We start from the raw sequence: 11599 nt of genomic DNA, 5'->3' as shown, positions 1-11599 counted from the left end.
TATAGTTGATTATAAACTGGTTTTTTCTTTATGAGAAAATATCTGTATGTTAAATAAAGCAGCAGTAAAGAAACCAGATTGTAGAATTATCTCTGGAGCCCGAGTATATTCAGCTGTTTAGCGACTGTGGGATGGACAGGTGAGCTTATTACTTTGCTGCTACCAAAATAAGATAACCAAATGGCTGACTGGCAGGTTCACTGCTTGGTGTCTTGTCTGACCTAACCAGATCTCTGTTCATTTAAGAACCATCTGTGCTTACTGATATTTTATATATGTGGTTATCATCACAGATAATCATCCTATGAGAAAATGTTAAGGTTGGTACTTACTTCAGGTTTGATCAAATATTTGGTTAGAGACTGTCCTTTGGTGCCTTGGTAGTCAGATCAAAGGTTCAGCTGGCTCATGAGATAGCCACTGTAGGCCAGAGGACTGTGCATAAACAAGAAGTGTTCGTGAAATGGAAAACATTCCTTTTTCCAGTGTGGCTGGGGGAATCACATGCAAGAGAGTGACAGGGATTGGACTCTTTTCCCCATTTGAAAAGTACAGATATTTCAACATGTAAAACCTTTAATTTTCCTAATAATTCTAATAAAAGATAGGATGAAAAGGATTTTAAAAGGATGAACTGTACGAACACCAGACTTACAGTAACCCTTGCAAGGGACAGGGCAATGTTTCTTGATTTCTGGTTGAATTTCCAGTGGAGGGTGAGTCCCTGTTAGCCAAGTGCATGGAAACTGGCTGAAGCCCTTAAATGATGTATGAAGCAGTAACCTAAATAGATTATTTTCAATATTAGGTCAGAATGGGTGAATCCACTCCTATACAGATGAAAAAAACCTGTTATAAGGAAGAGAATAAGCACTCCAAATACAAAATACATATTAGCAGCTACTGATGATAATGCTTTTAAACGGCTGGTGAGACTGAACTGATGTTCAGCTTCAACACTTCCGGAATATCTGGAATTCTTTATAGTTTGGGAAGGCATTCTTGACTTTTCTCTCCTTTCTGTCCCCCAGTAATCTAAAAATCATTCAGATCCTAAACCAAGGGCAGTAAGTAAAAGCTGTGTTTACACAATGCAAGATCTTTGCAGTAATAAGGAATGCTTGTTAGTGAGGTAGGATTCCCTTATGTTAGAAGAAAGATGGCTCTTAATTAAGTTCTCTACCTTATTCTAGCTGCCAGTGGCTCAAGCTCCAGGCTAGAGTCATCAACACAGCTAATAGAGAGCAGCAAACCCAGTATATTATCGTTTAGTTCTTTAACTGGGAGTCAAGGTACACAAACAGTTGTGTTGGATTGTATGACTGACAATGACTGCAGAGAAGAGATAATAACTTTGGAGACCTTATATCACCTAGCTGACAGGTTCATTAAGTAGCACTATTTGCGGTATGAGACAGAGAAGAGGCATGTAACAGTATCCTGCAGTATCTACATGCCCTGCCTGGACTGCCAGTCAAACAATGGCAGGGCTGAAAATAGAGGTTGTCCATTTTTTGTGGGCAGGAAGACTAGTTCTACCTCATTTGCACCTCCATGTGCCAGGAGTAATGCTTGCAGCTGCTGACATGTTAAGGAGCTAAAGAAGAAGAAAAAGTATCATGTTCTCAGAATAAATGTGACAACAAAAATTGAAAATCTGTTAAACAGCCATTAAAAAATATAAGCTATACAATTCTCATTACTTTGCCATTAATCTGCAATTTAATGTCTTTTATTATTATTTTAACATAGAACCCACTTATGAAGTTAGATTGGAAGTTCTTGCAAAAGGAAAAACTGTGTAGCCTGCTGTCTGTGATAGTCTCATGTTATTCAAATTCTTCCTCGGAGAATCAAGCCTCAGGGATTTTTTTCAAACATTATTTTTACTTATACAGATTAGATTATTCGTTCAGCAAACAGAAGCAATAGCATGTGATATTTAGATATCCAACCGTGCAGCTCAGCTAGTGAGTTGGCACCTTTGAATACTGGGTTAAGAGATAATTTTAAAAGCTTGTAAACAATCTATTATCTAATTTCTCAAATGACTGAGTGAAAAAAAGCACATTAATTTATTATTTCATGTGAGATGAAGATATCATACAAAAGGGGCTATGTGCCATATGAAATTGCATATTCTTTTTGGGGGACAAATAATGTAATTCACACACATCATCTTAATTGTATTGCTTAATAGACTATATTGAATTTAATTGAAACAGCTTATAAAGTTTTGCAGCAAAGTAGCTGCTATAAAATGCACAATATTTTAATTCAAAATAGTATCTTTAAATGGAAATTATTTATTTTCATGAACTTATTTATTTCAGAACTTTGCAAATATCATTCCTTTAGTCTTAAGAAGTATATTTTTGCTGAAGGACTGTTTTTTAAAAGTAACATTACTCCTTTTTTGTAAGGAGAAAAACTGTTCTCCTTTCTATTTTTTTTTGGGTACTCATTCATTGCATTTGCAGTTATTCTTCTGTGCAGAAAGAAACTTCAACAAATGAAATATAGATATAATGCTTAAAAATTAATTGCCTGTGAATTTTTCTTCAGATGAAACTTCAGTTTAAAATTCCTTCCTCAATGTAATTTGAGTGAAAAGTCGACATTCAGTTGAATACCGAATGTGAGCATAGTAGACATGGTAGATATTTCTGTGAATTGTAAACCAGAATGTTATTTTTATATGTTTAATTTTTAACTAGAAATTGAAGTTTCCGGCATCTTTACTAGTTTGTGTGATTCCCTGATTGTTTGCTTTCCAAGTCCACAATGTATTTGAATAATTTTGAGAAAGAAGCAATAAAACCTCTCATGCAGTTAATATAGCAAAGCCTCTTCCCAGCTGCGATTCTTTGCAGTTGTATGCTCATCGTTCAGTTCTGTCTGTCCATACAGTTCATGCTATCTCCAGAGCTATGTATTAGCACTGCTTGAGAAGGAGGCAGATATTTTTAATTGCAAGCACGTTTTTCACAAAACAAAATTTTCCACGAAAACCATTGACCTTTACACTCAAAAAAAATTATTTTCCATTTAAAAAAAAAACAAAAGCATAATGTTGTTTTACCTTATAGCATTTTACATTTTGTTTTGGATAGCTTCTTAAACCGTATTTGGTTATACAACCATTGCAGATGCCATCCCTCCTGTTATGTATCTTGGGATTTCTGTTGAACCTCCCCTCTTCTCCTCCAAACTCGTCTGCCTGGTATATCCTGCAGAGAAGTGAGGGGCCTAAAGCACCATGAATATGCAAATTAGTGTTAATCTGAGGCAATATTAAGTACTTATATGCTTTGAAACAATTTCCTGGCTCCACCCTCCTCTCCAGCCCCCCAGACTACCTCAGGAAGCTTTTTCCCTTTTCTTTACTTGAAAACAAATAGGAATGTCTAGGTAGAAAAGAAAATCTCATGTCCAGCAAAGTGAAGGACAAGAAGAGAGTTAAAACTCCTCAGTTCCTTCAGTTCATTTCAAAGCCTTACAGCACAATAGCACAGAGGAGAAGGATTTTGACATCAACGATTCCTGAGGTGTAAAGACAGGGAGCTTTCACATGGATTAAGAAATACTGGAAAAAGTTTTTGGAACATTGTAAACTATGTTTACAGAAACACTTTACAAAGAAAAAGCTATTTGGTACTATGAAAATATTTGGGCTCTCCCTTTATTCGATGCTTACTTGAAAATCTATTAAGATGATCTGGTTTTGAAATGCCATACACTCTGCTAGATGAGATAACTGTCAGTCTCCTGAGTCATGAGAAAAACTTATGCAGGAAGAAATGTTATAATTATATTGTTTTATTAAAATGCAATCTTTTATATGTCAGACCGTTCTGTAGTTAAGTGCATTTTGTCAGCTGTTATTTAGTGATGTGTTGTCATACTAACTACCTTTCCCTTACTTTGATTCAGTGAGAACCTCATTTATTGCCTTTGCAATGCAGAACACCCATCTGCTTTTTTCCCATTAGAAATCTGAAACACATGGCAGGGGGGATGGAACTAGATGATCTTTAGGGTCCCTTCCAACCCAAGCTATTCTATGATTCTATAAAAATCCTCACCTGGCATTTGATAACTAAAGATTCATCAGTGCCTCCCTGTAACATTCACTTACTTCTTTTGATAACCAAGTTTAATAAATTTCTTCCTTTAACTCTAAAATTGCAGAAGCACAGTTAAAAGGGCAAATGATAGAACTTGAAAGTTGGATCTGTTGGATTGGATATCATATATATGTGTATCACAATAGAAAGGTTCACTTATTATCTTAAAATACATGGCTACAGTTAATGTTTAGCTAATTGGTCACTGCTGGTCATTGAGACCTCGCGTAGGGTCTATGGAGAAAGAGGTAAAGATGACAAAATTCACGTTATTCCATCTGCGCAAGACATGAATTTTTGAATGAGGTTAATTACCCTTTGTTATCTCTCTACAGTTATGAGAGACAGTCAGGATTACTGGTTTAAATTAGACACGACTTTTGGAAAGCTAAACTAAGGCATCACACTAACACCTTTCCAAGCTTTGTTGTCAGTCCACATTTTTCAAGACTGTTTATCATGTAAAGATAACAGTCTTAATTTTATAATTCTAAAAGTTTCTGTTCAAAGTCCAATTTTGGTGATAGTTTGATGTCTTTTGGTTTACTGTCTTTTGGTTTGCTTGATTTTTTTGAAAGTAGTAATTGATGGAAATTTACAAATATGACTATCATTTAAGCATAAGAAGATTCTGGGATCTCTTCTGTGTGATACCTGCTACGTAGACCATAACAAGTCATCTACACAAAACTGATTTGCTTTAGGTTATATTGAGCTCATTTTCTTCTCACAATCAAAGCTGGTGAAAGACAGCAATTTTCTTTGCTATCACATATACTACTGCCAGCCTACACTCCAGTTTGGTTGTGGGCCCATTGCAAATTTTCAAGATATCAAGCTGGAGCTGGAGGACACAGTCTCAAGCTCCACCAGGAGAGATTGAGGTTGTACGATAGGAGGAATTTCTTCAAAGCAAGGATGATTAAACAGTAGAATGGGCTGCTCAGGAAGGTGGTGGGGTCACTGTCCCTGGAGGTGATTAAGAAAAGACTGGACCTGGCACTTAGTGCCATGGTCTAGTTGACAAGGTGGTATCAGGTCATAGGTCAGAATCGATGATCACAGAGATCTTTTTCAACCTAACAGATTCTGTGATTCAGTAGTAGAAAAATACCTAAAGACATGACATTGTCATTAGGCTTCTGTTAAATGATGGTATGAAGTTTAAGATGCTAATATTATAGCATAAAAAGATTCAGACGCTAATGTTATATCTTTAAGTGGTGAAGTACTAGGAATATGATGAAACTCAGAAATTCAAAATCCAAGGATTCACATACTAGTACAAGCTGCTGTTACAAACTGAAAGACGAGGAGCACAGCAGTTGTGGCAAGGAGAAAACGAGGAATCTAAGTCATGAAGCTGCTCATAAAATGACTGCAAACAACCGTATCAATGCATCTTGGTTCCCACTAGATCAAAAAGAAGTCAATATGAACTATGTATTCGTGAGACTTCCTCTCAAATATTCTGTACTGTTCTAGTAATTGCGGTTAGAGAAAAGTGAGCTCAGACTAGAATGGATGAAAGAGAAGAAGTCCATATTGCTGTCTTCTGAGCAAAAAGAAGAATAGACTACTTGGACAAGGCTGGGAAGAGACATGACTCCTGTCTATAAACACTCCAGAGAGAAATACCAAGGGACAGGATCTTTTGGAGCTGCTAGATTATTTTGTACTAACCGTAGTTAATTTAAACTGTGTCTGAATACGTTTAGACTGAAATTTAAAATAAGGTTCAGAACTATATATGAGACCAGAGAGCTTCTTGAAACAGTATGTTCATTATTTAGAAAGGCTTCATCTTGATCAAATTGCCTCCTCTTACCTTTCTCTTCCTTCTCAGTGAGTTCAATCTCCTGCATATTATGATGCTGCTTGGATTCTTCTTTTATACACAGGAGGCAAGCATCTTCAAACCATTTTAAGAATACTGTGGAATTTGTTGCATTTAAATTGTGTGACAGAACTTGCTTGATTCAGCAGAAGGATTTAAAAAATGATCTCTGCTTTCTTTTTACATTTGTAATCAGTATATAAGGTTAATTTTTTTTTACACAGCTCAATGAAGTTTGTAAGGCTGTGGCTTTGACTGGCTATAGATCTCAAATAAAGAGCTATTTCCTCTTTCTTTTTTTTCCCCTAGCCTGTCTATATATGATTAATTTGATATTATTGTATACAGAATGTTAGGAATATAAATTTTATTAATATAATTTAGGGGTCAGGATTAAATTTGAGGTAAAAGGAAAGAGAACTTGAACATAAACACTTCTACAGATACTTAGAGTTTTCTTGGGGAAACTTTCCCAGACGTGAAGCCCTATTGCCTAGGATGAAATTGCTGTACAAAGTGCAAAAACCCTGTTATTCAAGCTGAACTTTCAAGTCATGGCACAGGGACCAATGTCCTTTGGAAAACTAACCAGTTATGGAAATTGTTGAGTGTTGACATTTTGGAAAAAATCTGACTTTGGCACTTGATCTTGAAAGGTATTCAGGTAGTTTAGGTGGGACTGGTTCCAGATACGGTACACAAATGTAATTTGTTTCTTGTTTTTTAATTGTTGTATTGTTTATTGTATGAGAGTCTGAATGTTGAACTGTAAAGATTATTAGGATTCTGATATTTTTTTCAGCTAAAAAGGGCAGATGTTAGCTATGAAACATTATAAAGAAAGTACATGATAGGCTCAACATATGTACTAAAATACTTCGTGGGAGATAAACATTCAGATTTCTGTTTTACTGGTTTCATTGGGATATTGTCTGTATTGAGATAGTCTTAATTTTAAAATATTTTCCTTGCCTCAGTTGCAAATTGTTATGAAAAAGATGTCAGTCCTTTTCGTTGAGTTCTTCCATACCTATTCTTTTTTAAGGATAACTGTAGTTTCCTAAGCAACTCTACTGAGATTGATGTCATACTAGTCACCTTTTGCTAGAGGAGCCCATTAGCAGAATTTTGCTACATACAAGGAGACATGAATAAGATTATGGCTGAAACAGCAAGATACAATTATTACTGGATGGTGCTTTGCATTAAAATAAGTGAAATATTACATTGAAACTTTGAAATACATTTAGCTCTTGCCTATTTCAGCAATTTTCTTTTTTTACTTTTGTAGCATTTATGGGCATTTTCATTTCAGTGATAAATATAAAACAGAAATTACTGAAATTATGGCAGTGCAAATAAACTTTAATATACGTATTTATTTTAGGACAAACAATTTAATATTCACCTCAAAAAGGAGATCATTGTAGAGTGGTCTGCAAGACCAGAGATATTGAAAAGATCAGGAATACATGTTTGTAAGTTTTATGACAAATAGTATCAGCATTAAAAAATAGAGTTTACTTTCATGTAAATCCAAGACGGTATATAATCAATTTGAGAAAAAATAAGCGCAAAACTAAAGTGAAAAAATAGTATGACCTTCATGCAGACGCAAACCAGTGTAGGCAGTATAGAAGCATGGAGGGATACAAAAGTAGGTATTCGTATAGATAATAAAATAATTTAAAATTGTATCAAGTAGAATCAGAAGACTTGTGATCTCCATATTTCGAAGTATAATCTGTCTAATCCAAGGAAGAAAGGAGAGAAGGGGGGGAGGGAGAAAAGAAGGGAGAGAAGGGAGGGAGGAAGGAAGGAAGGAAGGAAGGAAGGAAGGAAGGAAGGAAGGAAGGAAGGAAGGAAGGAAGGAAGGAAGGAAGGAAGGAAGGAAGGAAGGAAGGAAGGAAGGAAGGAAGGAAGGAAGGAAGGAAGGAAGGAAGGAAGGAAGGAAGGAAGGAAGGAAGGAAGGAAGGAAGGAAGGAAGGAAGGAAGGAAGGAAGGAAGGAAGGAAGGAAGGAAGGAAGGAAGGAAGGAAGGAAGGAAGGAAGGGAATTTGACAACCTTTTATTTAATTGCAGTTGGTTATATCATTATACAATAAAAAGTTTTCTAAAGCATTCTTAAAGCATTTGATTATCATAAATCATATAGGTCCAGGTTAACTGGACCATGTTTAGGATTTAATGGCAATAAACTGATAGTTGGGTTTAGTAAAATTAAAATAAGAATGTTCTCATTTAAAGAAGTTTATCTTAGCTTTTGTTTGTCTTGTCATGTCTTCATGGAGCACAGGGTCTTCTGAAGAGCCTGGATGCTTATTCTTTCTCTCCTCAGAACCCTGCAATCAGAGTTCATTTGCTGTTGCCTTTAGAGTGTGCACATCCCTTTAAATGCACTCCTTAATTGGAGTTCCTTACTAAATAGTCCTTCCTGAAAAATCAAGTGTTACTTGGTGTCAGGCAGGAACAAGGATGAAAGACACCATTTGCTGAAGAAGAGAGTAAGTTAAAAGTTTTGAGGTAACACTTCATGTGAACAGAACGTCAAGAAGGGAGTACCATAAAGTGAGTAGTAGTACTGTGATTTATATACAAAATGAGTCAAAATCACACACTGAGAAATACTAGGAAAAGATTGTAAAGTGATAGTGATAGTATACTGTACACCCACAGGGTCAGATATTTTGATATGGACAGGGAACTTGATAGTATTTTAGGTGGTTAAATAATTCTGAGAATCATGGGAGTCTTTAACTTTGTAGATATTTTAAAAGAAAATGTTGCTAATGTTCATCTGTCCCTATTATTCTGTATGTTACTAATTTGGAAATATTTTGAGACACACCAGGGATAAGCACTACATTCCTACTAGTTTAATTTTTTCAATTTCCCTAAAATTCGCGTGTGTAAGCATAAATCCTGCTAGAGAAAAGAGCTCGCTTGTGTGGAAGAAAGCCCCTATTCAAGTAACAGCACTAATGAAAGGCAGCAGTGTAAATTGCTAGCATAGCAATTTCTCGTAGCATGAATTTTCTCTCTTTCAAGGTCATTAGGGTATAAAAGCCCTTTGCAGCTCTCTTGCAGTATACATCTCAAAAATGTATATTTCTTATTAGCAAGGATTATTCTTTATTTACTTTACTTAAGCACATTTGTGTGCCAATAAGATTGCACAGAGGGGTGCAGCGCCTGTGCTAGGGACCATAGTGAAGTCTTTTCCCTGTCCATGTGTGCTGTGACACATGACACATGTTACATATCCTTATATGCGGCCACAGCCACAGAGGTCTAGGGAACATGAAGGGAACATTGCACAGTGAAGCATCTTCTTTTTGGCTTTGCTGCAGAGAAGCTGGAGGACTGCACTGCAGCTGGGTCTGCGTGACAACCTTGGTGGGATATATGGAGCCCTGGGCAATCCCACATCCCTTCCTTCTAAGTAAATCCATGCCCAGAGTAGCTTTACCTGTTAGTAGGGTAATTTTAGTAGCAGTCCTTTGTTTATGCTAGAGCATGTCTAGCTTCTGGTGACTCAGAATCTGATTCTAACCCTCAATGTATAGATAAATTCTCCATATCAGAACAGAAACCAATGGCAAGCATGTAAATTTAAATCACACTTCTGAAGGATGGTGGTGAAGAATTGTTACTTCAGAGGTGCAAAATAGCTGTGCAGGAGTCAAATCAGATTTACATATTCATCATACATTGTTGAATAGCTCTGCAAAAAATTACTTTCCTCCTATGTTTGTAACGCATGTTGTATATGTGGCCTAATCTAATATTTTCCACTTTGCAAGCAAAAGCTAATTTCAATCCCAGATGATAGAACAGTCTTCAACTATACAAGTTAAAAAATATGTGCTGCAGTTCATAAGGAGTGTATGTCCGTTGGAAATTCATTTAATTACAGAGATGCCAATCCTAATTAGGACTTCACTGGCTTTTGCACTGAAAACAGTTAAAATTTCCCAATTAAGCATGAAAAATGTTGATAAAAATTAAATTCAGACTGTTTACATAATTAAAAGAAGTTTCTGCGAAGTTTTAACTCACATTTCAGCCTGGGGTGGGGTTTGTCCTTCTGTACCTCAGTGTCTCTCAGCTGAGACAAGGGTGCAAGGTGTGAGGAACCAAAGTCTTGGTCTGGCAATATGTGTCCATTTACAGTTTAGACAGTTTCTCCATTTTGTGGGTCTCAGATTGTCATGTGCAGTACAGCTCTGTGTGTGTTAATTCAGGACTTTATTTTCTGAAAGTTATGATATCCAAAAAGGCTTCTGGAAAAGGGAAGCAAATAAAGTAGAAGATAGGACAGAGGACTAGTAGAAACAAAGAAACCAAATGCACAAGGTAAATGAAGTGAGGTCCTCTGAGTCTCCTGGGTTGTGGTATATTTTTATTTCCCCAGTTTCTATTTCCTGATGCCATGCCTATTTTTCTAGTTTACTTCTCTTTTCATCCCTTCTGAGGAATGTTTTCTATTCCATTATCTCCACAGATTTTAACTTTGTTCAGTAATTTTATAAGCATACAGAACACCAATATGTTGCATACTAACACAGCATAGCCAGTTTCTGAAATTTCACGCCTTAAACTGTCCCTGAATGCAGCACTACAGACTACACACTGTGTACAGCTTTCCTGCCTGCTGCATGAGCTTAAAATGATGGTGGTATATTTTCACAGTTTCTGTACAGCTGTGAATTTAGAGAACACATGCAAAACATGAGGGCTTGGCTTCTAAAACTTGTATATTAATGTGGATGTTAGCGTCACAACTAAAGGCTTCTTTAATTTTCAGATGTGCTGTCACGTGAGTAGTACTAACTTAACTAATAATTCTGTGAGGGTTCTCTGACACATGAATAAAATGTTTTTATAAAAAACATAAAGCTTAAGTGGATACATGAATGAATTTTCATTTTGCACGTGCCTTTGGATAGTAAAAAAGTGGGTCTTTCTTCTGATGCTTCGATTTGTTTTTGTCTTGACAGTACAAACAAGTGGAACAGTACATGTCGTTCCACAAGTTACCTGCTGAAATGCGCCAGAAGATCCATGATTACTATGAGCATCGCTACCAAGGCAAGATCTTTGATGAAGAAAACATTTTGAATGAGCTCAATGATCCTCTCAGGGAGGTAAGATTAAAGTATTTGAGTAGCTATTAATGGTAGGGAAACTTTTTGTATCTTTGCTCTTTCTGTGTTGAAATGCTCTTTCTGATTTTATTCTGTAACTTTTCATCTCGTTTGACCTAGTCAGTGAATGATCAGGATAATTGATTTATATTAGATTGACACAAAAATCTAAGCAGATTTGGGCTGTATTCTGAACCAGTCTTCAGAATCACTGCCACACAAAGATATCAAAGAGTAAAATTCTATTCTGAATTGTTGACAGAAACTTGTGTTTTTCTGCCATTCTTTAAAATAGAGCGGGGCTGGACTAGAATGGTCCTGGGTGAATTTTTTTTGTTTTCCCTACTTGCTAACCACACACCTGTACAGATAAAACAACTGAAATCCACCACAGAGGGAGAGCTGCTTTGTTCTGTCTCGTGAAGTAGCATCCTTTACTTGAGATCAGGGGACTGGAATATTATATACAAGCCATTAAAAATATCTTTT

At 36.2% G+C, this 11599-nt stretch overlaps 1 protein-coding gene across 1 annotated transcript in view; it reads left to right on the top strand.

The window, feature by feature from the left end:
* The window catches only part of LOC103803655 (potassium/sodium hyperpolarization-activated cyclic nucleotide-gated channel 1), a gene marked incomplete at both ends in the record, with an annotated part of 130400 nt that extends 119290 nt beyond the window's left edge, over positions 1-11110 (top strand). The window contains one exon of the mRNA XM_009076226.1: positions 10964-11110. Coding sequence (XP_009074474.1) covers positions 10964-11110 — 147 coding nt within the window. The remainder of the gene's footprint in view (positions 1-10963) is intronic.
* Between the last annotated feature and the right edge of the window lie 489 nt (positions 11111-11599).

The sequence above is a fragment of the Acanthisitta chloris genome, unplaced genomic scaffold (genome assembly GCF_000695815.1).
Source record: "Acanthisitta chloris isolate BGI_N310 unplaced genomic scaffold, ASM69581v1 scaffold9286, whole genome shotgun sequence".
In the NCBI taxonomy this organism is placed as follows: domain Eukaryota; kingdom Metazoa; phylum Chordata; class Aves; order Passeriformes; family Acanthisittidae; genus Acanthisitta; species Acanthisitta chloris.
The sequence above is the reverse complement of the archived record's forward strand: the minus strand, read 5'-3'. Positions and strand labels throughout refer to the sequence as shown.